This window comes from Malus sylvestris, chromosome 7, assembly GCF_916048215.2.
Source record: "Malus sylvestris chromosome 7, drMalSylv7.2, whole genome shotgun sequence".
In the NCBI taxonomy this organism is placed as follows: domain Eukaryota; kingdom Viridiplantae; phylum Streptophyta; class Magnoliopsida; order Rosales; family Rosaceae; genus Malus; species Malus sylvestris.
In genome coordinates this window covers 12,317,749-12,343,631 of record NC_062266.1, presented here as the reverse complement: position 1 = coordinate 12,343,631, position 25,883 = coordinate 12,317,749, and the positions used below count along the sequence as shown (strand labels likewise).

The 25,883-nt window shown below is 38.9% G+C and overlaps 6 protein-coding genes across 6 annotated transcripts; 2 read left to right on the top strand and 4 right to left on the bottom strand.

The window, feature by feature from the left end:
- The first annotated feature begins 228 nt into the window (after positions 1-228).
- LOC126627674 (uncharacterized) lies at positions 229-3,677 on the top strand. The gene is made up of 9 exons (XM_050297185.1): positions 229-553; positions 697-745; positions 1,151-1,239; positions 1,360-1,416; positions 1,602-1,664; positions 1,761-1,826; positions 2,112-2,198; positions 2,591-2,684; positions 3,023-3,677. The coding sequence occupies exons 1-9, from the start codon at positions 449-451 to the stop codon at positions 3,508-3,510; spliced, it is 1,098 nt and encodes a 365-aa protein (XP_050153142.1). The 5' UTR covers positions 229-448; the 3' UTR covers positions 3,511-3,677.
- A 637-nt stretch (positions 3,678-4,314) lies between these two features.
- LOC126627678 (kiwellin-1-like) lies at positions 4,315-5,059 on the bottom strand. Its single transcript, XM_050297188.1, has one exon. It carries the CDS (start codon positions 5,010-5,012, stop codon positions 4,461-4,463), a length of 552 nt encoding a protein of 183 aa, XP_050153145.1. The 5' UTR covers positions 5,013-5,059; the 3' UTR covers positions 4,315-4,460.
- A 1,228-nt stretch (positions 5,060-6,287) lies between these two features.
- LOC126627671 (elongation factor G-2, mitochondrial) lies at positions 6,288-13,333 on the bottom strand. Its single transcript, XM_050297182.1, has 20 exons — positions 12,792-13,333; positions 11,752-11,973; positions 11,028-11,149; positions 10,785-10,935; positions 10,464-10,535; positions 9,969-10,064; positions 9,793-9,881; positions 9,642-9,708; positions 9,427-9,465; positions 9,276-9,336; positions 8,816-8,925; positions 8,643-8,717; positions 8,461-8,529; positions 8,265-8,386; positions 7,985-8,110; positions 7,684-7,804; positions 7,439-7,539; positions 7,237-7,297; positions 6,823-6,876; positions 6,288-6,722 (listed from the first exon to the last, which is right to left on the bottom strand). The coding sequence occupies exons 1-20, from the start codon at positions 13,203-13,205 to the stop codon at positions 6,618-6,620; spliced, it is 2,277 nt and encodes a 758-aa protein (XP_050153139.1). The 5' UTR covers positions 13,206-13,333; the 3' UTR covers positions 6,288-6,617.
- Positions 13,334-13,830: 497 nt separating this feature from the next.
- On the bottom strand, positions 13,831-16,077 carry LOC126627676 (cell number regulator 6). The gene is made up of 5 exons (XM_050297187.1): positions 15,960-16,077; positions 15,706-15,825; positions 15,423-15,537; positions 14,789-15,054; positions 13,831-14,247 (listed from the first exon to the last, which is right to left on the bottom strand). Exons 2-5 carry the CDS (start codon positions 15,814-15,816, stop codon positions 14,011-14,013), a joined length of 729 nt encoding a protein of 242 aa, XP_050153144.1. The 5' UTR covers positions 15,817-15,825; positions 15,960-16,077; the 3' UTR covers positions 13,831-14,010.
- A 1,139-nt stretch (positions 16,078-17,216) lies between these two features.
- LOC126627675 (uncharacterized) lies at positions 17,217-19,096 on the top strand. The gene is made up of 4 exons (XM_050297186.1): positions 17,217-17,586; positions 18,130-18,280; positions 18,421-18,514; positions 18,647-19,096. Exons 1-4 carry the CDS (start codon positions 17,306-17,308, stop codon positions 18,937-18,939), a joined length of 819 nt encoding a protein of 272 aa, XP_050153143.1. The 5' UTR covers positions 17,217-17,305; the 3' UTR covers positions 18,940-19,096.
- Positions 19,097-19,193: 97 nt separating this feature from the next.
- Positions 19,194-25,598, bottom strand: LOC126627672 (nuclear pore complex protein NUP62). The gene is made up of 9 exons (XM_050297183.1): positions 24,081-25,598; positions 23,610-23,706; positions 23,243-23,321; positions 22,472-22,594; positions 21,739-21,816; positions 20,713-20,816; positions 20,068-20,155; positions 19,883-19,981; positions 19,194-19,428 (listed from the first exon to the last, which is right to left on the bottom strand). The coding sequence occupies exons 1-9, from the start codon at positions 25,489-25,491 to the stop codon at positions 19,336-19,338; spliced, it is 2,172 nt and encodes a 723-aa protein (XP_050153140.1). The 5' UTR covers positions 25,492-25,598; the 3' UTR covers positions 19,194-19,335.
- Positions 25,599-25,883: the final 285 nt, after the last annotated feature.

Genomic DNA, 25,883 nt, shown 5'->3' with positions numbered 1-25,883 from the left:
CTCCATGTTTGTAATAGGGTAGCGCATCTAGTGACATCTTTTGTGTTTAAGGAAGGTGACCTTCATAGTTGGAATGATTTGAACCAAAGTGGTTGTTCAACACTTTGGCATCTGATGTAAACGTTTCGATTCGAATTTAATCGAAATTTCTATAGTTTGAAAAAAAAAAAAAAAAAAACTAAATGAATATTTTTATTTTTCTTCGTTGTTGTAATGTAAGGCGTATAACTAACGAGAAGGTTTGTCTTTGGGTGCAAGACCTATATTAGAGGGTACGAGAAATAAACCCCAAAACCCTAAACCAATTCTCATCGTCTTCCTCCTCCCTCCGGCAGCTGCAACTCCGCCATATCCACTCTCCGGCAGCGCTTCCATACATCAGGCCTCCCAATTCCTCTTTCGCCTTCCCAAACATTCGGGGCGGTATTCTAATTCTACTCTGCAGAGAATGACGACTCGAATAGCTCCGGGAGTAGGAGCCAACTTGCTGGGCCAACATTCCGCCGAGAGAAACCAAGACGCCACTGCGTACGTCGGCAATCTGGACCCTCAGGTTCTGCTTCCCTTTCCTTCTACTTGCATTTTTCTGACTTGGGCTTTTCCATTTTCCTAGTTTTCGTGGCAAAGTTGAGGAATTTGAGCAGCTAGGGTTTTACTTTTGTTTGATTTCTTCTAATTTCTTTTGATTGATTTCAGGTTTCCGAAGAATTGCTGTGGGAGTTGTTTGTTCAAGCTGGCCCTGTTGGTATGTATCTATCAAATCCTGCTTTTGTAGATTTCGATTGTTGTATTATGCGGTAATTTGTTTAAGGTCACAAAATATTTTCGATATTAGGATTGATTTCAACAACAATTTGCGCTTTTAAGTAGACGTAAGAAAGTTTAGCAAGCGGTATTTACCTTAGTGAGTGGAAAGTTGTTGTTATTGACCTTAATTGAAGAAGAGAATTGTTTCAATTGATCTATGTTAGAAAATAAAATGACTATTGACCTATGCCGAAACATGAAATTATATATTGACTTTAATCAAATTTCCTTTTGTGGTGGTATTTGTAGGCTTGTATGTGTGTTGAAACTTGCTAATGAAAAGAAAAATATGAACTCAATCCAATTGATACTGTGTTAATGTTTGTGCTTCTTCATCTTTCAGTGAATGTGTATGTTCCCAAGGATAGAGTGACAAACCTTCATCAAGGATATGGATTTGTTGAATTCCGTAGTGAAGAGGATGCTGATTACGTAAGTGTTGGCAATGAGCCACGATGTGCTCCTGTTCTTAAGTTACTCTTTAGCTCCTCTTTTTGTGTTGAACTTCTCTAATTCTGGTTATTGATTTGTTGAAATTTTACTGCTATGCAGGCAATCAAGGTGCTTAATATGATCAAACTTTACGGCAAACCAATACGTGTAAATAAGGTATTGAACTATCTTTTTTCTAGTTATCACATTTCTGCATTTGGTGTGTTTTGTGCCCTACAGAAGCTAGTATTACGAGAACTCATTTAACAGGGCAAAAATCATTATGTTGACCGTTCAGTCACTGTATGCCGCTGATCATGTATGTATTGGAATTTTGATGGATTGTGTTTTCTTGGTTTCAGGCATCCCAAGACAAAAAGAGCTTGGATGTAGGGGCAAACCTTTTCGTTGGAAATCTCGATCCTGTAAGTTGTTTAGTCATTCTCAAAATCTGTATTGTTAATAGATACTCTATGACATCTGTTCTAATGTTTTGCATTCTTACCCAATATTTCTTGTAGGATGTGGATGAGAAGCTTCTCTATGATACATTCAGTGCATTTGGAGTCATAGTTACAAATCCAAAGGTACTGTATCAGCATGTCTTTTCATCGGCTAACATTTTATGTTCAACAGTTTTTCATAAAATAACTTCTTGGAAAGTATTTTTATCATGTTTTTAAGTTTTTCTTGTTTCATGGTTCCTTTTATATTAACGAAAATGCTTGGCTGTTATCGTGAAGTGATACAGTATTATGTTTGTGACTGTATTTGGAGGGTATATTCATGCAATAAGTCATTATCAGGTATTCATTTTCTGTGTTAACTGTGATTCTTATGTGGACTGTAATGTTGGTAATTTTCTTTTCTAGATAATGAGAGACCCTGATACTGGAAATTCCCGTGGATTTGGCTTCATTAGTTATGATTCTTTTGAGGCATCTGATGCAGCTATTGAGGTATGTTTCTTTTACTGTTCTCTATTTTGTTTAGTTTTTGTAAGCAAGCTGGAAACCAACAATATTTGGATAAGCAAGTGCTTGTCTCTCGTTATCAACTCCTCATAAAATTTGATAATATTTGAAGCATCTAAGGTAGGGCTCTACTTGTAAGTAATAGCTTAATATCTGCTGAGGACTGTTCAGGGTTCTGTGCTGTTATCCCTACGGAAATACAAAGGCTTGTGGAAATGTTTTCTTTGGTTTTGTAGCCTAAAGTCTGAAGGTTGTTATTTTGGTTGCATTGTACATGTATCTAATGGTCTTTCTTTGTTGTGGCAATGCTTTGTCGAAATGGTCTTTGTCATGTGTTGAATTTGGTTTCCCTTTTTTTTTTTTTTTTTTTTGTGTAGGCAATGAATGGCCAGTATCTGTGCAATCGTCAAATAACAGTGTCATATGCCTATAAGAAGGATACTAGAGGAGAGCGTCATGGTACTCCAGCAGGTGAGGCCTCTTGTTTACTTAGCCACCGCTTTAGTGTTTGTAATTTGTCTCGGTTACATGAAAGCTTCTAATTTAATAACACGGAGGTGTTAGACCATGGTAGTTAAATGAATAAATAGTGAGACGCGTACAACTTGTTTTTACCATGATGTGAAAAATGCAATGTGTTAAAGTTTTTACTCGGGGTTCACTTAATTTAAAATCAAACAAAGGGAAAAACAACAAAGCGAAAACTGTTTGTAGTTGGGTTAGCCTTCAGGGAAGACAAAAATTATAGATTTTAATAGGTAAACTTCATTATTGCTGGACAGTACTAAATTACCGCTATTACTTTGCAGAGAGAGTTTTGGCTGCAAGCAATCCTACTTCAAAAAGCCGGCCTCATACACTGTTTGCTAGTGGCCCTCCAACACTTGCCAACGGTCCTCAGTCCAATGGTACCATGGGTGCTCCTGTGCCTCCACGACCTTTCGCAAATGGTGGTCTCGGTATTCCTCCTCTTCGCCCACCACCCCCGCAAGGCATGGCTTTCCCACCCATGCAGATGGCTGTACAACCAACCTGGCAAGGTCAGCCACAGCAACCAGGTCAAATGCCTCCACCTCAAATGCAGCAATTCAGACCGCCGCCAAACATGCCGCCACCTCCTCCTCAGTCCGCTCCAGCTCCTCCAAGGTCGCTTCCGCCACCTATGGCAATGGGAAACCAACAACCTATGTGGCGACCGCCCCCTCCCCCTCAGATGAGGCCACCCAACATGCAACATGCGTCCATGCCCCCACCTCCGCCTCTCAATAACCCTCTGCCACCGCCCCCTATGAATTGACTTACCTCAACAATTTGGTTGTAGAATCTGTACTCGGAAATTTTAGGACAAGAATGTTGAGGTGATTACTGATTGTTAGAGGCGGCTACTTCATTTTGTAAGAGTGATTTGAGAATATGCTTCCCTTTGTTTCTTCTTATTCAAGAGATAATGGTTCAGTTAACCTACGTGACAATACTCAATACTCAGTGACAAAATCATACGGTTAAAAAACTTGACATGTGAAACCCGTCGGCGTATTCAATTGAGAATTTGAGGGATTTTAATTCTTTTAATGAATTTAGAGGGTATTCAATCCGGATTTTAAGTGATTCTTTGAAATTCAAGATGTATTCAATCAAGATTTTAAAATATTTTATTAAAATTCTTAGAAATCCAGACGTATTCAATTAGGATCTCAAATAAGTCTATAATATTCCTGGTGTATTCAATTAGGAATTTATTTTAAAGAATCTTAAAAAGTTGAGGAATTTAAGAGAATTTGAGAGATTTTGCAATGGAATTTAACCATTCACAAATCAATTAAACTCCCTTAAACTCAATGAATTTATAAATCTATTAAAATCTCTCAAATTCTTAATTGAAAATACACCAGTCATCATTTCTTATTGTATTTCAATTGAAGGCTTGTCACCCATTCTCCTAATTAAAACTAAACAACCCACTTAGCACTACAGTCCAATGATATTTCTTTTCACTTGTAAGTAAAATGTCTTAAATTCGAATGAATAGCGAGTTTGATATCAATTTATTTTCTCTACTTGCCCTCTTAGTGTAAATATATCGTTGTATCAAAACCAAACCGAGACAAAACGGGATGTTTTATGTATCACATAAGAAAACTATGTTCACATAAACACAAGTCATAATAGCAACATATTACAAAACACAATCCACGTACATACACACATAAAAGCGATAAAAGCAAGAGCAAGAATATGAACATGTAGCTAAGCATCAGACCATGTGATATCGAGGCCACCCCAGTCCTCCTTGCGCACGCCCAAGGCTTCCCAGACCGCCTTTGAGGCATCAACAATGTTGTTAGGGCATGGAGGTTGGTAGTCATGCTCTGCATCACATCCCATAGTAGAGTCACACTCATCCACCACCATCGCCACCACACTCCGTCCATTCGCACTAATCGTGATGTTGTTATGGCACCTTCCTCCGCCGCTGTACCATCCAGTAGACAGCGCCACAACCGGGGTGCTGTCGTTGTGGTATTTGTTGTCGCATTCCGATGGACCGCCTCCATCGCCGCCTGCCTCAAAGCTGTTGAGAGTGAGATAGGCCTTGGTGTGTCCGGACAAGGGCGGTGAACAGGTGTAGGTTGTGTACATTTTTCCTTTGACACAACAGTCGGAGTCGTTTTCCGTGTTGCATTGTCCAGAAGGGGCCTTCTTGCCTCGAATTCGGCCGCTCGGATGACACTGCTGAGCTTCAGTGGCCAAGCAAATTGTTAAAAGGAAAATGATTGAGAAAATTGTTGAGCTCTTCATTTTCTCTATGTTTCTCTTCTCTTTGTTATACTGGTGTGAGATGCTTGATTCGTATGGAGCATTTGAGGGTGGTGTGTGTGTGTATATATATATATATAGCAATTTCATATTTACCAATTTGGCCTCTTGATTTTGCCTGTATTTTGTTGGTATTGTATTTACATTCCAACAACGTAACGCTACTTTGGGTCATCTTTTTCTTACAAAACGACGTAGCAGCAGTTTCTTTTGCCACGTTGATTATTTTTTATAACCAACCACCACAATCCACCCTTCAAATACGTCGAATCCAAATTAGTATTTTGTTGCCAGTTTAAAATTGTTTATCAGAATTCTCATTCGGATTTTGCTGGATTTTGGATTTTCGAGCGATATCAAGGAGAGAAGAATTGAACACAAAACATAGAATGCAGTTATCTCTCAATTAATTTTGCTTTAGATATTATAACACTCTTTGTTTTGCTTATTCAAAATGGGCAAGCTTGCGGTTAATATCGGAAGGAGGTCTATTAAAAATTTGGAATTACAAAGAGAATGATTTCTACACACGTCTTTTCTCCTTCCATACGCTAATTCTCCTTTACATTATTCGATCAAAATGCTAGAAATAAACAGAAGTGTGCATGAAAGAAAAATGTGGTGGAAGTGGAACTCATTTCCCATTTCATATTTATTTATTTTTTTGGTAAAATAAGGGGGTGGATCACTCCAAAAACTAGCTCAAATAGTTATTACAAATAATTCGAGTCCTAAGGACTCCCATCATTTCAAATAATCGAGTTCTAATCCAATCAATAGGATTTCTCAAGATAATGTTACCTAAGATTCATATTATAGCTCCAATTTTGACAGTACCAACCACCACCATGTTATTCTCCAAATAAACATGCACCCACTCACATTCGACTATGGTATCATAAGTTGTCTCAATAGCAAGAGATGAAAACTGGTATCAATCAAATTATTGATTAAATTAACCACAAACCGAATCCATCTCTACACATGATCTTGAAATAATCTTGTCAACTGCAAATTTCAGTCCAGAATACATCTCTACACATAATCTTGAAATAATTTTGTCAACTGCAAATTTCGGTCCAGAATATAGCCCCCAAATTTCAGCGTCCACCACCTGACCTTTGCCCTTTATTTTACTAATAACTAAACAAATTTTAGGGAGATTTTCCTTGTTTCAATGGATAAATAGAGTTGAAGCACATTACAAAATGCATCAAAAATGGAGAAAAAGAAGGATATGGATATTCCATACATCTATGAGGGGCGAACTTTTAATATTATTTAATGGTAAATAGTAAAATTATTCAACCAAAAATAATGGAAAAGTGTAAACTATATGATACACAGTTGATGCAGAATATCAGCCTATAAGCAATTTAGGGTTGTTCTGGTCTTTCAAAATTATGGATCATGCAAATTACCCGACTCTTTCTTCCTAAAAAATTTAACAAAATTGAAGGTCGAAAAACAGCGTTGTACAAAAAACAGCGGCCTCCGGCAGGAGTAAACGTATCGGTCGAAACACTTGCTGTTTAGCAGCAGTGGTGCTCTTGTAGTTGTTTATCAATTCCATCTGCACGTCGTAAGCTATTCAGCAGCAGTGGTGCCCTTGTAGTTCTTGACCAGTTGCGCCTGCACATCATTAGAAACCGGCGAGTGCTCTTTGTACTCCATTGTGAATTCGCCTTTTCCCTGCACACACAAATATTTTTTAATCTTGCGTGATATTTTTTCGAGTGGAAATTTGGGAAAATGAAAATTTTTGGACCAGAAAGAGAATGTTCTTCATTACCTGAGTCATTGACCGAAGAGAAGTCGAATACCCAAACATGTTGTTCAGAGGGACCTAAAGAGCCAATTACGCGATATTGTTTAATGACACACTCATAAAAAAGAGCCATTAATTTAACGTAATGCAAACAATGCTAGAATCAAATTTCACGAGGTAATTTACAACATTTATTATGTTTATTTACGTAAGCAATTCTTCGAAACAGACGAATGCCAAATTAAAATTTAAATGCTAATGATAATGATAATAGCAAGAAATATCACATCTGCCAAATGTCTTGACAAAAATCAGATCATAAAATTGTTAAGAAGCTTGGGGACACTAACTCCAACTGCAACATTTTCTTTTCCTCAAATTTTCTTAGTGGCATTAAAATCAAGCTGTGCAAACTAAACGACCGAAAGCAATACTTACTTGGGCAGTAATAACAGAGTCATCTCCTTCCTGGTCATTTCCAATAATGATACCTTTTCTCCTATCGAATGACAGTGCCAATATGTTCAGTTAATAAGTCGGTGATTAACCCATGCATGTTAATAAGTTGGTGATTAACCCATACATTTCGATTATCAAAGAAAAAATAGCGTATTTCATGAAAGTAGTCGAAAACACTCACTTGTTAAGATCGCCAGCAACAGTACCCTGAAACTCTATTGGTACTTTCAATTCCACCAGCATAACAGGCTCCAATATCACTGGTCTTGCCGCCGTATAGCACTGTTTAAATATTTCAGATCTCAATAAAAATAGTAACCGGAGTGGAGAAAGTTTTGTTGCCAGTAAAATATCATAAAGGCAAAGAGAGCATGGGCTAAATCAATTATTTAAAGAATCACTCCAATGAAAGGATATGGCAAGGACCTTTCTAAATGCATATATTGCAGCTAATTTAAAGGCAAGTTCACTGGAGTCCACGGCATGGGAAGCGCCATCGGTTAATACAATACGAACATGCTCAACTGGATGTCCAATTAATGAACCCCTGCACAAGGGATAGCATTATGAGCAAACCAATAGCAAGGGACACACATTTAGACAAAGGCATTGTACCAATCTGGTAAATTTTACAGGGTAAACATTCCTGAAGAGCTATCGGAGTATCTTTCCTTGTATAATCAACTCTTAAGAACAGGCGGGGGGGGGGGGGGGGGGGGGGACTCACGAATTGGCTGCTTCTTTGAAACCCTTCTCAATAGCTGGAATAAAATTTGATGGTATAGCTTGTCCCACAATAATGTTTTCAAATTCAAACTTGGTCTGTGAGTCAGCAGGGAGTGGTTCAATATACCTGCAACATACCAATAGAAGAAGTAATATTACAAACAGGTGAGAAAACACCAAATCAGATTTACAAACCTGAGTACAAGTAAAAATTCATGTAAGTGTTGCATAACTACGATCAGATCCAATTATCGTGCATATAAAGGCATCATTGGACTTACCCACATACCCGCCCATATTGACCTTGTCCTCCAGATTGCTTCTTATGTAAATAATCAAACTCAGCCCGCTGAGTAACAGTCTCTCTGAAGTTAACACGAGGCTTTCCAACAGTGGCATCAACCTGTTTAACACGTATGAGAATAAGAATCAATATATCTGACAATATATATTGCAAAATGAGAACAAGCCAGGTACCTTATATTCCCTCCGAATGCGTTCAACGTAAATGTCCAAATGCAGCTCTCCCATCCCAGAGATGATTGTCTACTCAAGGAACAGTAATGGTTAGGCACAACAATTGTTTCTTGAAGTGGAGAAAATATACTTTGTAGACCAGATTGTAAAATAGGATCATATTAAACATTCAAATATCAGACCTGTCCGCTCTCAGGATCCAAGCCAACACGAAATGTTGGATCCTCTTTCTGAAAACGATTCAAAGCCTTTGAAAACTAGCAAAAAAGAAAGAAATAGACTGATGTAAGCACCACTGAATAATAATACACACAAACAACTCATCAACACACAAAATCGAAAGAAATCTGCTCACTTGTCCTCCAGAATCTTTTGAAACTGGTTGAACAGCTAACGACATCACTGGCTCAGGGACACTCATAGAAGTCATTGTATATTTAACCAACCCATCAGTAAAGGTATCTCCTGAAGATACAAGAAAACATGTCTCAGAAGATATTAATGTAAATAAAAAAACAATAAATAAAGACAAATAGAATGTTAATATCCAGGTCATAAGGCTTCGCCCAAATTAGTTGTCATGCACACAATTAGAGAGTTATGACTTAACTTTGACTCAGAAAATTTAGTTTTTTTATGACTCTATTTAACTTCCATTTTGACATATCCCTCTCTTAAATTAAACGAGACTACTCCTTCCTCTTAATCTCATACGAGGAGAATGCAGCTAGTGTAAATCGAGTAAATGTATATCTTTCCTTTATCCATTTTAAAAGAGAAAAACTGTGATTCCTGCCCTTGAAAAGAAGTCAAACCTGATGCACAGTCCACCCCAAAAACAGCAACGATTTGCCCAGCATGTGCCTCTTGAATATCCTGAAGATGAAATGCACCACAAAAAATGATGACATCAGTGAAATGGCTATTTAAAGTCTAAATTGCAATAACTTTAAACATAAAACTAACCTCCATCTCATTGGAATGCATCCGAACCAAGCGAGGAACCTGTTTCGCGAAAATCAAACTCAGCAAGACATAATTGATATGAAAAATCAATTCCAGAAGATAGATGAAAAAAAATGGTAGCACGATACAAATATTGCAAATTAAGATCCACAAGGCACAAAGGCTTAATTTGAAATGAGAACTATGAGACGCAACAGAATATTCCTTGAACTCACCTTAATCCTTTTACCGGTATTAATGTTAAAAATAAAATCACCCTTCCGAATGACACCTTCATAGATTCTACATCAACAAAATAATTGTTAGATACATAAATACAAAAATAAGAAAAGCTATGCTACCGTTACAGCACATCTGGGGGGATACCTTAGATATGTTAACTGACCAAAACGCCCTTCCTCCAATTTGAAAGCCAATGCTACAAGAGGCCCATCCGGAGTTCCACCCAATGTAACCTACATCATTGTGGAAGTTCTTTTATTACCCAGGCAGGTTTGGAGAATGAAAAAAGATATCAGAACTAATTTCCATCAACTTAATACCTTCTCTTCATCCTTAGTCTGGTCAAGAGCATAGTTACTGACTTCAGTCGGACAAGGCAAATAATTAAGAACAGCATTCAAAAGTGGCTGTACACCCTGTAATCCATAAATGGCAGAAGATGAAGAAAATTATTCAGAGGCACAAGCAAGTAGCATATACAGAATCATTTGCAACTGGTGAAAAAGGATATATACTATTTATAAGAGGAGCGAAAAGTCCCTAAACAGTAAATACAGACAGATTAGATATCCATACCCACTGGGCAATCACCAAATTATCTGTTCAGAAACAACATATTATTTAATCTAGGAGCCACTACTGTATAAAATATAATGCAGTGTAATCTTCAGCAATCAAAATTATTTGAAGACGTTAACCCAAGGGCAGTTTGAATTTGAGTTATGGGGAATGGCAAGATAATGTAACCACTTATGCACATATCAATCAAAAGGAATAGATATTTAAAATAAGAATTAAAGATCAAAAGACAGTACCTTGTTTTTAAATGCACTACCCATGAACACAGGGATAAATTTCCTTGCTACAGTAGCCCTCCGCACAGCTTCCTACTCAAAAGAGAACAGAAGTTTTCAAACTTCAAGAGCACAGAAAGAAAGATATAGATGGACAACGAATTTCCATTGAACAAAAACAAACAGTAGAAATATCACCACTTAGAATTTCTTAGAAAAATATACCAAACCATCACCATGGTAAAAAATAACCAAACACCAAAACCAACATAAATCGAGACAAAATACTCCATAACACATTTCATTTTTCACAATTTTTCTTTTGAATTTGATCCAAAGTACCTCAAGATCAGTAGGTGATATGGGCTCATCATCAAGGAATGCTTCAGCTAGTTTGTCATCAACTTCAGATACAACTTCAATTAGCTCGCGCCTCTTTTCTGTGACGAACTCCTCCATATCAGCAGGAACTTCTTCAGTAACAATGTTTTCACTAAAAGATGCAACAAGACAATAGGAAAAAATTAGAAATGGCAATACACATTCAAAAGGAACAATGAAAACACAATAGTATTAAAAACAGACCCATTGGGACCATGAAAATAGTAAGCTTTCATCTGCACAAGGTCAATAAGACCCTTAAAATCTTCTTCCAACCCAATTGGAACTTGCATGGCAGCACTGTGATGGCGGAGCTTAGCCCGTGCCTGCAGGAGAATCAATTTCATTACCACAACAGTTTTAAGGTTCAAAAATAAAAATAATTTATGTATCATGTACAACTATCCTATCAAATTTCATAACTCAATCATCAAGGGAATCTAGCTTGTTAAGTATTCTTAGCTGAAACTTGTGGCATTTAGCTTGCTACTTTAAATGTTTAAAACAAAAAGAAAACCTACGCCTCTGTATCAGGTTGTTGCACAAATTTAGAACCATGCATTCGGCAACCTACTGAAAATGAAGCTGATGCCAATCAATCCAACTAAAGACTATTCATAATTCCTACTTAATTTAATCACCTAAATCTGACAAACAACAATTATATCAACCAAAGACTTTTACATCCCTAGAAATAGAGATATCAAAACACGTAACCATCAAAATCAATTCCTTCTGCAGGGTGTACTACATAACTGAAAAGCTCAGGGCATAATAAGATGGCCAGTATCCTGAGACATTAATTACTGGTTTATGTTCAATATGACAAAGGAAACAGTACTGAATGCTCTATGTTCGCTTGCAGAAAAACGACGAATAAACCCCAAATTTTGTGATATTTCCATGATTAGTTGATTTCAAAATGTACCTGATTCAGAACTTTCCAGGGATCTGCTCCCATTCGGTCAAGTTTGTTTATAAATGCAATTCTTGGAACCTCGTATCTTTTCATTTGCCGATCAACAGTAATTGACTGACTTTGCACTCCACCAACACTACAAAGGACAAGAATGGCACCATCAAGGACACGCAGAGCTCTCTCAACCTCGATGGTGAAATCAACGTGACCTGGGGTGTCAATTATGTTAATCTGCAATACCAAAATACAGGTTCTATAAGATACATAAGAACATGCAAATACAACAACAACAACAAAGCCTTTTCCCACTAAGTGGGGTCGGCTAACATAAGAACATGCAAATGATGAAAAAAAAAAGAGAGAGATTATTTCATTCTGGAATGAAAAGTAAGACTCCTAACCTCACTTAACTTTTCAACAATATTCGACAATAAATAGTTTTACTGAAGAGAAGGCAAGAAACGAAATCATGATCTCAATCTTACTTGCTAATTTCCAACAATTTATTTCCTTTTCTAGCAGCATACAGTACTTAATACCGGTTGTTCCAACTAATGCCAAACTAATGTAACATTTTATTTTGCTCTTTACTCCTTTTGTTATTCCCAGGTCTTAACCGAAATCTAAAACCCAGGTCCAACTTCCACAGCCTGTCTTGCATGAAATCAAACTCACTCAAGCCTCTTACGCATTCAAAGTATAGTAGACAGAAGCAACAAACAGAATTGCAACTCAATCTTCTTGTATAGTAAATTTTTCACTGATTCAGAAGATATATTTATCTTTCTTTCGACTCATAATTTTAGTACTTCTTAATTAAATGAAACCAACATGGAAAAGAACTTCGTAATTGATACCCACACTGATTCTGGCAGCATACAAGTAATTAGCAGCATATCAAAGCGATCACCTCTCCATTTTCAACAAATTCATAAAACTGAACAACCCAACTTATTAAAAACCATTGCCAATCATTAAAATAAGTCCCATTTCATTCAAATTCCATTACTTTTCAGGGCAGCGAAAAGGAAAAACCCAATTGCAATCACCTGATAGCCATTCCAAGTACAGTAAGTGGCAGCAGACTGAATGGTGATCCCCTTCTCCCTCTCCAAATCCATGGAATCCATTTTCGCACCCACGCCGTCTCTGCCTCGAACCTCGTGAATCTCGTGGATCTTCCCGGTGTAAAACAGAACTCTCTCGGTGAGAGTGGTCTTGCCGGAGTCGATGTGGGCCGAGATTCCGATGTTCCGAAGCTTGTCCATGGAGTCCTTCCACCATGGCTCCTTGTCCTCCTTGGCGCGCGCGAGGTTGCCGGAGGAGAATTGACGGAAGTGGAAGGAGCCGATGAGGAGGGAAGAGGCTGCCGATGGGGACGGGGAAGGAGGAGACGGCGCCGTTCTAGATCTGTAGAGGGTGTAAAGGAGGCGTGGCGTGGAGGGTGGAGGGAAGCGCGTCATGGTTGTGGGGGTCTCTGGTTTTAGGGTTTATGGGGGGGTTTGAGGTAAAACCCTGAACCCTTTAGCGGTCTTGCTGCTCCTGGTTTTGGGGGCGAAAATGCTTAAGAGAGCCTCGGGGAAGGAGGTGGCAAAAGTAGAAAAGTTATGTCGGGTCGGGTCGGAATTTCGGACTTGAGATCCGGTGGTGGCATTGATTGGGAACAAATTTTATATTGTATTTCACACGCTTGAGTTTGAATTTTAGCATTGATAATTTACACGGTGATAATCAGAAGGAAGTTAAAATGCATTTGTGAATCTTTTCAATCTAGCCTCCGAAAAGGTAGACTGCCACGACGAACCAGTTGATCCATTTTTTTAAAAGAATAAAGAAAGCACAGTGATTGCCTTTACTCACGTACTTGAAGTCTTTGGTTTGATTTCCTCCCTCCGCTCTATCACTTGTGTAAAAAAACAATAGTGATGAACTCTAACAAAGAGAAACTACAATAAGGCATAACGAGGCCTAGAGATTCCAGGATCAACAACCATCTAAAGAGGTTGATAATACAAGAAAAAATCCTTGAATTTTCTAGCTTACTTTTTGAATTAAAATTTGTTAATATTGCAAAGATGTGAAAAAATATAAGGCAAAATCATGGGTGCAATGAAATTGATATTCAAATTGACGCCAATAACAATCCTCATTGGCAAAAAATTTTTTCTCAAAAACCTGCAGATTTCGCATCCTAACAACGAAATCCGGATCATCAAAATTCTGCACCGGTTGATCTTCTATTGACTCGTTTTATATCGAAAGGGAATGCTACACAGGCTGCAGAGCCAACTCCATATTGGTGTTTGGATGATCAGGAGACTCTGAAGACGAAGCTTCAGCATCCTTCTTCTCGCCGGAGTCCATCTCCTGAACCGGTGGAGGGGAAACAACGGTCATTGTTGTGGTTGTGTTATCAGATAAGTGGTTCCTCATCTCCCTGTGCTCTTGACATAGAGCACACCAGTGCATGCAGCAGTGCACCATGCATGGATCACACGGTGAATCCTGCAGATAGGTAAAAAGTTACTTACGAAAAAAGCTCTAGGGGCTCGAAATCCTTCTTTTTCTCATGGTATGTAGGGAAACTCGTCGATAATTGAAAGTTTTGCTTTATCTGAAACGTCAAGCAAATATATGAAAGCACATGATGTCAAAGTAAACACCGATTAAGAAACGATAATCTTCTATGTAAAATCAGCGAGCAAGATTCGTAGCAGACGATATAGATGATTGATTGAGAATATTGAAAAGGCAATTTAAGTCCAGCTTGAACCAGAGGCACAAACACACACACACATGCCCGCCCAATGCACGTCTGCATATTAATTCCGGCTATCATTTGGAGAGTCCCAAATCAACATTTCATCCTAAGACATCAATTCTCCATCATGAGCTGTACATTAAATGTCAGAAAACATAAATTTCGCCTTATAAAAGTAGAAGATAAAGGAAATATATCTGATTTGCCATCCTATTTGTTCGCGTTTTCTGATTTATTTTGCATGTAATTTGAAGAAGAAAAAAATATATAGGAACTGAAATTCACCTTGAGATGATATTTCTTTTGCAACGACTGCCTAAACAGACCTGTGTAGATTGCACACATCCACCAGGCAAATAGCAATGTCTCGCAGATGAGAACTGAGGTCTTAGGATCAACACCGTGAAAAAACGCTGTTGCTGCTGCAACTGCAATTCCTCCTTCAACGCACATGGCATGGCAAACACAAGCATTGTTCCAAGGAATTTCTTCTCGTATGGTTTCAACATTACGCCCGAACAACACGCATGGACAGAAAAGTCCAGTCCAGCCTGCAGCACAAACACAAAAAGTAACGAATTATTAACTGATGACCATGGAAGTGTGAGTAACAGGAGATAATCCATGAAGGTAGTGACTTCTATCTCATACCACTCGACCACATATTCTGAAATCTAAGAAATTTTTCTTTTTTCATCCAAAATATAAACAAATTATCATCTCAGCTAGAACAATAAAACACTCCTCCTTGTTTGCTAAGCAAAGCCTTATGACCTGATGAGGTGAGAAAAGGTTGCATCTTGCAAGCAATGAACTTCCTACTTTTCTAAAACATCGGGTCACATATAACATTGTTCATCTTGTGTGATTAAGGTAATCATTGAAAGTGAAAAAGTGATAAGAGCAAATGAACTCTTACAACTCTCAGGATCTTGAGCACAACCAAATATCCCGGTTGTCCAATCTTCATCAGCTGGGGGTTGGTATCTTTCTGGTAGGGGTTGCCCACATTCCAAGCACTTCTCGACACCTAACTGTCAAAAGAACAACAAGAAAACGTCTGCATGAGTGTTGATTATAACCAAACCGATGAGCTATGAGAACGCATGCTCACGAAATCTCTAAGAATTCGAAAACCAACATCCAGAATTATCATTTTTTTCACAAAATCTGCACCCAAAAAATAAAATTAGAATAAGGACCTGAGGAATTTGAATGGGCTGGTTGAGCTCTCCAGGGGTGATATCCTCGGATGGCGCTTCTTGTTCCCTCGTTAGCTTCACGTACCTCGATTGCGGATTCCCTTCTGCCATCTCCTTCTTCTACATTCATATCAATCTACATAAACACACGCATATATACAAATATACATATACATACATATATATATCCACACACACACACACACACACATTATTTGATCAAATAAGATGGAAATTACAGAGGGAAAATGTACCTTGAGATTGAAGAAACGGAAAAATTACTCCAAAATGTGGAGGATTTTTTTTAGGAATTGTGTCCAAATCTGTTTCTGAACGCAAGGCGTCGTCTTCGGTTCTTCATTCACTCTCGAACGCCATGGGCCATGTTCGTAACACTCCACGTGTCCTTTGTTCCCCAAGGGTGCGTTTGGTACGCAGACGGGACGGGACGGGACGGGACGGAACGGGACGGAACGAAGGTGTAATTTTTGAAAAAGACATGGGGTATATTTGTCTTAAAATGGTAAAAGATTGTGTTCCACAGACGTGGAACAAACCCGTTCCAGGGGGAGGAGGTGGGACGCAAAAACACCCAAAATCTGTTCCGTGGAACAGCCTGTTCCACCCATTTTTGGCGCACCAAACGCGGGACGGAACGCCTCGTCCCGTTCCGTCCCGTCCCGTCCCACGTACCAAACGCACCCGGGAAACTAAAATTACTCCAAAATTTTATTTCACTCTTTTAACCATCCACCGCACACACTGTTACAACTCAGTATTCATCTTTGTATCACATGACAGGAATGATAAGCAGACACCTGTTTTAACTTCTCAAATATTCTTATTTAATTATGTCTTGTTACCGTTTGGTTTATTGAATTTGACGGCCACATAAAAAAAAAGTACGGTAGTTAAGAAGTTAAAACTGATGTGTGAAAATCATCTTCCTATGTACATGAAGCAAAATCCATCGACCACAACACTATTTCCAACCCGTTTGGAATTGATTCTCTATAAGCTTATGTGCTCATAAGCATTTTTGCTAGATGTATTTTTATTATAAACATGCTGATATTTTTATTGAATCAATTATCAAAGTGTTTCCTAATAAAGCATATTTTATAGAAGAGCGTCTACTACCCATAAATGCTTATAAGTTTTTTTATCAAACGTACTTAAAAAATGTTTTGGTTGTTAGGAAACACTTTTAGCCTTTCCAGAAGTACTTCCAAATAAGATGCAACTGTTTCCCTAAGTGATGCTCTCCTGCGCATCAAGACACAAAAAGCAAACATCCAGATTTAACCAAATCTTATTATCTTAAATCTTAACCGCTCACTCGTGAAAAATAGTGCGTTGGGGAGAATTGCGCTATTTCACTTGTAGGCATGGACCCACATTTACAACAAAATCAGAAATGTCCTTGTCCCCGGCCCAAAAGCTATGAGCATGGGCTTGTAGATGGGTTATATTGTATTACAAGAGAAAGGTGTTGAATCGTTGACGTGTAGATATGAAAACCAACACTAACAAGAAACTAGATAGTGAAGAAATTAAGAAAAAGGAAGCCATAGCCAATTAGCCAATAAGCCAATTAGCCATGGGAGGAGGAACCATGCCTATCATCCACGTCAGACATTCTTCTTCTTCCTCCTCCTCCTCCTCCTCCAACAATCTTCCAGTTCCATCCAGTAGCAGTGTTCAAGTGGGACCCATCAAACCCTCGTGCACTTGTTCATACTGCTTCTGTGACTCTGGGAGTGAGACCTGCAGAAAACATGAACAAGACAAGAGAGCAAGCCGGACGTCGTTGCCGAGCTCCGTTTTTGGTCCAGTTCCGTCCCGATTTGAAGTCGAAAATGCAATCCTTGCTCTTCTCAGGTGACGAGTACTATTAATTTTACAGAAATACTATGTTTTCTAGGCTGTCAAACACAATTTTACTAGACCTATATTAAGTGAGAATGTGGTATTCATGAAACAATTTCAAATTCATGGGCCTTGAATCCCACGTCGGAAAATCAAGGTACCTTGCATGTGCTTATAAATAATTGGAACTTCAACTTTCTTCGTAAACGTTAAATTTGAAAATAACCAGGCTAATTAGCTTGATTTACTTATTGGTTTAGGTAGTTTTCTAATGATATAATTTGTCTAACCATATTTTAACTTCATGTTTTGGTAAACCGATGAAGCTTTTAGGGAAATTTCTTGTTAATGAAAAAGAAGGGAGAGAAAATTGGGTTCAGGAACTATCTTATTAATTATATCAAAACGAACTAATGCTATGGTCTGTTTTGGTGTTAAGGATTTGCGTTGGAACCAATAACTCGCTAAATTCAACGAATGTTGAATGAAGAAATGGATGTAAAAACCGAGGCGTAAGCGATTGAATATTTCTGATCGTGTTTTCTTGTTGAGCAGTTTTCTGCAGGGAATAACTAGTTCGTCTCAGTCAGAGTTGCAGTGGCTTCAGCCGATATTAGATTCTTGTGTTACAAGAAAGTTGTTATCTTATGGACACAGAAAAGTTTACGATGCTTTCCAATCGTTGCAAACTGATCCTTCTGTTAAGGTGCTGCCTTGTTTTTGCCACTAAATGCTTATCCCAAAAGTGATTCGACTCTGCTTTTTTAAGGGTTTATTTATTTATTTTTAACTTTCGGGTTATTTTTCTTCCTTCAATGTTACTTGAAAAATCGAACTCGAGTGTAGAGGATGGTGCTTTCCCTGTCGTCTGATAGAGCCCTATGGGATGCGGTTACCAACAATGAGTTGGTTAAGAAGCTCCGACAGCCTCCCTCCTCCGGTATGCGTTTCTGGCAACCTTAAACTCAATTTACCTGGTGTGTTAGCATCTTAACCATGTTTTAGGATAATTAAGTTGAAATTTAGCTTAACTTTCTAATTTAGTTTTACCAATTTATATACATTTGTACAGATTTATCTGTGTCTGGGAATGAAGGGCTGCTGCCTCAGAGTTCAAACCAAGAGCCAGAATTCGCTAAACGCGTTATAAGGTGGATTATGGACATCACAAGAGCAAAAGTTATGGAGCTCATTGAGCAGTTTCAGTCACTTGTGACTGATATATTTCTGCCGCCGGAGACTCTGCAGGAAAAGAACCCGACGGCCAACGACAAGGATCAGTTTGAAGAAAAAGTTCGATCCTCGTTGCTTCTCACCGTTGTTATCCTCTTAATTGTGGTCGTCACACGATTGCGCAGAGCTTGATCGCCGGATCTGCTCCGGAAACATGTTTGTACAAATCACATCGATCATAACTCGCTCTCATTCGTGCACATGCATTACTTCAGACACTGTTTTGTGAGAATAAAGTCGCAAACTATCTTTTGAGGGAGAAAATAAACCGATCGCCATCATGTGTTAATATTTGTGATCGGTAACACCCAGGGGTGGTGCTTCCGCCACGTACGATTTTTCCGTGCGATGGTGGATTCATAGAGCAGTCAATTACACAGAAGAAGTAAACATCACAAAAATGTCGATAGAAATTTGTATATCTGAACATTTATGCACCACAAATGGTTATCACGAAGAGTATTTAACATACACTAAACTTAGAAACTGATGTGTGGGGGAATTGAAGGTGGTTTACAATTCCAATGATCACGACATCCAGTATTTTGGAGCCATTAATTCGCGATCTGCAGCAGGACCTTCATTGGCGAGCTTCTGAATTCGCGAGGAGAATTCTTCGGCCTGATGGATTGGATGAAGGTCAGTGTTGCCATTAAAAATGAAACCAGATCTCAAGCATGTAGATGAAACAGTACACATATTTAAAAAAAAAACTTTTCTCTGCACACTTCAATTGTTGTAATCATTACGTTGTTTTCTCCCACAGGACCAAAATACTGATGAAATATCAAATAATGAGAGAAATTACGGGGATTTTTTTTCAAGCAAACAGTACAAAAGATTTTGATGAAAACGTTGAATCTACTATTGGTACTAATAAAACCGAAGTATACTGTGGATCCCAAGGGCATTCTCATAAATTAAGACCATGCATACAAAAAGGGGAGTCGGATAATCTTAAACTCTTCATACCGTGTATCTTACTCCTAGTTACTAATAAAACCGAGGACACAGTGCACCCTCTTTAGATACTAACAACAATAACTTATAAAAAGTCATGCAAAAAGATACTAACCTTTTCATCAATCCACATTAAAGAGCTAAGCTGATTGTTTAAGATTCGGACAACCACATCTAACGGAGCCATACCATCATTTGTATCAAGTTCCCCTCCCTAAACAAAACGAAAACATTATTATAATCATCAACGTATGCGGTCAAAGATTCTTAATAAGTATAACACTAAACTGAAATAGTTACCTGGTTGGCATTTAAGGTCTGAATAATTGATTTGATCTGTTCTGTCACCTGCTCTAGTTCCCTCTCTACAAACTCAGCTTGCTCATACCTGTGATTGAAACCATAACAATAATAGCCGAGGACCCTTATATGTGCATACAGAAAAAAAAATTCAGGACCAGTGGCATGCTTATAAACTACAAAAAGCAAGCAAGACCCAAAAGGGAGGAAAACAGGAAGAAAGAATGTAGTCTGCGTGCGTATGTACTATGTGCATACACTTATGTGACAGAGCAATCAACATGCCAAAATGGTTATCCTACTAACTTTTCACCATAATGCCAATAGGACTAGACAAAACCTCTTACAGGATTGTCAATAAACGGATTAATCCCAGTAAAGAAACAATAATTGGCTAGTTCACACCCAAACAATCTATTTCCTATGTCCATATCAGGCCGCTAAACTTACTCGAGCAGGAGCATACTTTGCAACTTGATTCCAAGAATGGTAACAGCAAAATGTACAGATTGCCTAATGCAACAGACAAAAGTAGTACTGGAACAGAGAAGCACATATACAACTGGTCCAATACAGATAGCATAAAGCAGCCTAAAAATTTTCCATCAGATAAAATAAAACAAAAGCAACATTACAAAAACTCACATTGCATCTCTTGTGGATGCAGCCTCATCATCACGGAGCAATCCACGTTCATCCTTGTATATACGCTCAGCTTCTTCTTCCATGCTTTGCAAAGCCTTATCAACCTAACAAGACAAAATAAGGAAGGAACATTACCATACATATATGCTTTCATTTGCTGTAATCCATTGACAGCTGGGTTTATTCTTGGGGATAAAGGGGGGAACATAATACCTTTAGGTCACAAGGACCATCTACAAATTTCTTTAAAACTACTAGTCAGTGTTTTAAAAAACTAGTTTTAAAACTCGCCTAGGCCCTTTTTGGGGTGAGGCATGTGGGAGTGGCTATACACTAGCCTAAATGCCTAGGCCTTCACCTCGGGCACCTAGGCCATCGCCTCAGGCGCAAAGGCAACCTGGGCGTTTGATTTTTTTTCTTTAATAAAAAAGCCCGTTTTGGGCAGGGTTTTTATAAAATTCATGCTAATTTTATGTTTCTAACTTAGGTTCTATTAGTTTATTATGACTTTTTTTATGTGAATTAGAGAAATAATGATAATAGCTAAATATTTGATTGCTTGGCATGCTTGCTTGATTGTTTTACAAAGTATTATATTTTATATATTATAAGTATTATAATAAATTTAGGTACCGTGAGACTATCGCCTCACACCTCAAACCTATCACCTAGGCGAGGCTATCCATGAGATGCCTTGACTTCGCCTTCGCCTTTTAAAACATTGCTACTAGTTTGAACTAATAAGTTTCTAAGTATCCGCTTTAGGGCTTCAAACACTAAAAAGAGAATATTTAATTAAAAATAATGACGACCCCAAACCCAAAGATATCTAGTTAATGTGTAATATTGTTTTATATAGTCCTGGTTGTGTACATCTATGGGATCAATTGCCTAGTGGTCCTAGAAGAAGAATAAAAGAGTAGCTTCATATATTAAGGAAACATTAATTATGATGCATCAGTATATGCTATATACAATGACTGACATATTGAAGACTATTCCAATTAGTGCACTATTCAAAAGTACCTCTTGCTGATGAGTCTCAATTAACTCTAGTTGCCGCTCCAAGTTAGCTTGGGTTTCAACCACTTTCGCCACTTCAATCTAAATAATTATAACATGCAAATCAAACATTATTATTAATCATTGCAACTATTGAACAAATTCATATTAGTTCATGTGAACAGTGTTACTAAACAATGAAAATACCAGCAGAGAAAGCAAAAGAGAAAGGCATAGGGGCCGTTTGATTACCATTTTGCTTTCAGTTTTTACTTTTCACTTTTTTGAAAACTGAAATCTTGTTTGGTAACTACTTTCAATTTTCAGCTTTCAAAAAAAATGAAAGCTGAAAATTAATTCCCTGAGCTTTCAAATTTGGCCTTGAGTTTTCATCTTTTGGTTTGCAGTTTTTAATAGTTACCAAACAAGATTTCAACATTCAGTTTTCAAAAAAGTGAACTAAAAACTAAAAATGAAATGATTATCAAACAGCTCCATAGTAGAACAAGAAGAAATGGGGAAACCAACCAAGGGATACACAACTAAGTAGTCTTTTTATCTTCAAACAAAAAAAGAAGGAAATGAGACTCTGATTGTGCAATGTTACATATAAGGATAATAGTAATAACACAATGAGTAAAAATACTGCTCACTGAAGGATATCAACTAAATGAAGATACTATTGTATCATAACTGAAAATCATATAGCTGTTAACCAGTCTACCCAAATTTTCTAATATATTGGGAAACAGATCACCTCGAGCCTAAGAAGAACATCACGGTTGTGCAAAATCCTTTTGTCCCAATCTGCTATTGCATTAGCCTGCTTTCGGAATTTTCCAGTACGCTCTTGAAGCTCAGCATTCCACTCCTTGATGATCTTCAACCAAAAGAAAAAAAAAAAAATTACTTCATATGTAATAGATTATCTCAGAGAACAGAAAGAATTTAACCCTGTAAAGTATAGAGTTACACTGATAATAGAGTAGGGTAGAGAAACTGGTCTTCTGAAAAGTATTTCCTTAAAGAGATGTCTCACTTTTTAAGTGGATTTGAAGAATAAAAAGGTCGTACCCAGTGCACAAGGCTCCCGCTTTACGCAGGGTCTGGGAGAGGTGAATGTCGGCTAGCCTTACCCCCATTTATGGAGAGGCTGCTCCCAAAAGTGGATTTGAAGAATGATTATAATAATGATGAACACGACATGCAGAGGAGGATAAATTCAATTGCATATGTTCGGGGTTGGTTCAAATTTGTTTTTGCATAAACAAAGGATTTTCCTTAATATCTTTTCAATATCAGGACTAGCCATTCAAGGAAAAGCTTGCCCTTTGTTTAAGCTAGTAGGAGTTTGTAGTGTGAGATGATGCATGTGTGGCATAATATTTGCCTTCACCGCACTGGTAGAATCTTCCAGATTTTTCAGTCATAAAACTAAACATATGCAAATAACTAAAGTGGGAACTCAGTCAGATAGCCATGTTATAAACAACACTACTTATAAACAAAAGGCAAACATTTAAAGTACCTCCTCCACAGTCTTCCCTGTGATTTCAGACGGTAATTTTGGTGCAGTAGATACTGTAGTGTTGACATTTGAAGTTGTCCTATAGTACAAGCAGGGCAGAAAAGCACAAGTCAGATAGAACTCCATAATTTCTAAAGATCCGAGCATATTGCATAAAACCTTTTTCTATTTCCAATTTGTGGTTGGGCGGAAAGAAAAACTGTTTATAAGATGAACTATTACAATAGATTAATGTTAAAGAAAAGGAGGTAAAGCATAATGCGCCAAGAAGTTGAACTTTGTTGTACGGGGAAAATCCGGTACAAGAAAGTTTAGATGTACTAAAAAACAATAAATGAAAGTTAAAAACAAGGCCAAGTACGCATACCCACTAGTAGAAGCTGCAACAAGTGATGTTGATGTCTGAGTTGCAGCAGTACTTGTAGTGGTTGTCGTAGCAGTTACAGGGGCTGAAGTACCGACACCTACAGAATAGCACTTTCGCACGGTTACAATTTATCGGGACCCTTCTAAGTAACTAAAGCTTTTGAGCGCTAAGCATACATGAGTTGTGGTTCAGCAAGAATGAGGTTCTCAAAATCACTTTTTCACGTGCCTTGTCTACGGAGTTACAATTTCAAGCACCAATCACAACTCAAAATGCTCTACAACAATGAACTCAAAAGTTCAAAGCCATTTGCAACATAATCCCGCAAAGCAATTCAGTGTTCTTCTAAGTTCTACCCATACTCCTAATATTGATTCGAAATGCTTAGCCAATTTAAAGACAAATAACCACAATAGAAGCTCTGATACAACATTAATTGAAAAGTGACAAAAGAAGGTTGAGAAAACTCACCCAATGCAGGCACGGTAGTGCTTGGTTGTGCTTGAGACGATGGAGCAGGTGTAGACCCTTTTGTCAAAGACAAAAAGCCAGCAGAAGAAGAAGCAGTAGCTCCTGAAGCAGTTTGGAAGGAGAACGAGCTTACAAGCGAGCCCCCGGAAGAAGCTGCTGAGCTCGCAGGGGCCGCCGAGCTCGCAGGGGCCGCCATTGGAGCCGTTGTTGCAGCGGTGCTAGGAGCCTGAGAAGTAGCAGGATTCACAGCAAAAGACGGCATAGTGAAAGAGGCTTGGGTTGTAGTGCTAGTTGCTGGAGTCGAAGAAGGGGTTGTGGTCGTGAGAGTAGAAAGAAACGGAGCGGAGGGAGTTGGGAAGGATTGTGAGGTTGGTTTTGAGGCGGCATTGGAGAAACTGGTGGAGAAACCGAAAGAGGATTGTGAAGCGGAGGAAGCCGGCGTTCCGAAGGAGGAGAAGCTGGAAGCGGTTGTTGATGGAGGAGCAGTGGTGGTGGGAGTGGAGGTTGTGGGTTTCAAAAGAGGGGAGGATGTTGGTAATGTGAAGGCTGAAGAGGAAGTGGAGAAGCTTTGGAACGATTGGGTCGTTGGAGCTACAGATGATGAAGGTTGGGACGAGGAAGCTGTGCCAAACAGCGGCGAGGGTGCGCTGGGTACAGAGGACGCTGTGCCAAACAGCTGCGAAGCGGAAGTGGAGGAGGTTCCAAACAGGGGTGTGGGTGCGCTGGGTGCAAATGAGGTTGCTCCGAATGGGGATGAAGTGGCGGAAGAAGGAGCTCCGAATAGAGGGGAGGCGGAGGCGGTGGAGGTGGGAGCCGATGAGGACGAGCCAAACAGGGATTGGGACGGAGTTGAACCAAACAGAGGAGTTGAAGCCGTTGAGGCCGAGGAGCCAAACAGGGACAGGCCAGAGGATGCGGCTGATGAGAATACAAAAGAAGGAGCGGAAGCAGAGGAGGTTGTGGTGGTGGCGGCAGCGGAGGCGGCGGTTGAGAATCCAAACGAAGCGGAGGCAGATGAGGTTATGGTGTTGGTAGAGGAGGGTATGAATCCGAAAGAAGGGGCGGAAGCCGAAGACGTTGTTGTGGTGGTGGTGGGTGCGAAACCGAAGGAAGGGGTAGTGGCGGAGCTAGGGTTTGAGGATCCGAATAGGGAGGAGGAGGGAGTGGAAGTGGAGTTGAGGGAGAAGGAGAATGGAGATGGGGAGGAGGAAGGGTTAGAGGGAGTGGAGGCGCCGAAGGCCGAGGATCCAATGGAGAAGCCGGTGGTGGACGTGGTGGCAGGTGTAGAGGATCCGAATGGGGAGGCGGAAGGGCCGAATGAGAAAGAGGAAGGAGGGTTGGAGAAAGAGAAAGGGGAAGTGGATTGGGCGGAAGAGGAGGAGGCGGAGGATCCGGATGAAAATCCCGACATTGTTTTCCCTCTTCTTCTCTTCTCTCTCTTCTGGTGGTGCTGCTGCTCTATGTGATTGAGAGGTTTTTCAAATTTTGGGGTTTTTGGTTAACGCATTCCAGAGCCTTCTCTTTTCGTTTTTTGGTTGTCAATGGCTTCCATAGGAGTGGGCTGGGCCTTCAACCAAAATGGGTAAAAAAAACATGCATTTCTTTCTCTTCTTTTTTTTTTTTTAATTAAACAATAGATTTTGTTATATTAGATGTTATATTAGCTACATTTCTAATTTGCTCTCAACTCCCCGGAATTTAAATGATGCACTGTTTATTCCTACATATATTAGTAAATACAATAATAATTCATAAGCGAGATCAAGCTTTCAGTTTCCATTTCGATTACGAGTATACACGACA

Excerpts from the sequence above, each read along its gene's own strand:
- LOC126627675 (XM_050297186.1), top strand. The coding sequence starts at position 17,306 with ATGGGAGGAGGAACCATGCCTATCATCCACGTCAGACATTCTTCTTCT. Across the intron at positions 18,281-18,420 it reads AAACTGATCCTTCTGTTAAG|AGGATGGTGCTTTCCCTGTC; the intron begins GTGCTGCCTTGT and ends ACTCGAGTGTAG. Across the intron at positions 18,515-18,646 it reads CCGACAGCCTCCCTCCTCCG|ATTTATCTGTGTCTGGGAAT; the intron begins GTATGCGTTTCT and ends ACATTTGTACAG.
- LOC126627672 (XM_050297183.1), bottom strand. The coding sequence starts at position 25,491 with ATGTCGGGATTTTCATCCGGATCCTCCGCCTCCTCCTCTTCCGCCCAA. Across the intron at positions 22,595-23,242 it reads CAGGGAAGACTGTGGAGGAG|ATCATCAAGGAGTGGAATGC; the intron begins GTACTTTAAATG and ends TTTTGGTTGAAG. Across the intron at positions 19,982-20,067 it reads AGACCTTAAATGCCAACCAG|GGAGGGGAACTTGATACAAA; the intron begins GTAACTATTTCA and ends CGTTTTGTTTAG.
- LOC126627671 (XM_050297182.1), bottom strand. The coding sequence starts at position 13,205 with ATGACGCGCTTCCCTCCACCCTCCACGCCACGCCTCCTTTACACCCTC. Across the intron at positions 11,974-12,791 it reads GTACTTGGAATGGCTATCAG|ATTAACATAATTGACACCCC; the intron begins GTGATTGCAATT and ends TTGGTATTGCAG. Across the intron at positions 9,709-9,792 it reads GGTCAGTTAACATATCTAAG|AATCTATGAAGGTGTCATTC; the intron begins GTATCCCCCCAG and ends TTGTTGATGTAG.
- LOC126627674 (XM_050297185.1), top strand. The coding sequence starts at position 449 with ATGACGACTCGAATAGCTCCGGGAGTAGGAGCCAACTTGCTGGGCCAA. Across the intron at positions 554-696 it reads TCGGCAATCTGGACCCTCAG|GTTTCCGAAGAATTGCTGTG; the intron begins GTTCTGCTTCCC and ends GATTGATTTCAG. Across the intron at positions 1,417-1,601 it reads AACCAATACGTGTAAATAAG|GCATCCCAAGACAAAAAGAG; the intron begins GTATTGAACTAT and ends TCTTGGTTTCAG.
- LOC126627678 (XM_050297188.1), bottom strand. The coding sequence starts at position 5,012 with ATGAAGAGCTCAACAATTTTCTCAATCATTTTCCTTTTAACAATTTGC.
- LOC126627676 (XM_050297187.1), bottom strand. The coding sequence starts at position 15,816 with ATGGCAGAAGGGAATCCGCAATCGAGGTACGTGAAGCTAACGAGGGAA. Across the intron at positions 15,538-15,705 it reads AGCCCATTCAAATTCCTCAG|TTAGGTGTCGAGAAGTGCTT; the intron begins GTCCTTATTCTA and ends TTCTTTTGACAG. Across the intron at positions 15,055-15,422 it reads TGCTCAAGATCCTGAGAGTT|GCTGGACTGGACTTTTCTGT; the intron begins GTAAGAGTTCAT and ends TTTGTGCTGCAG.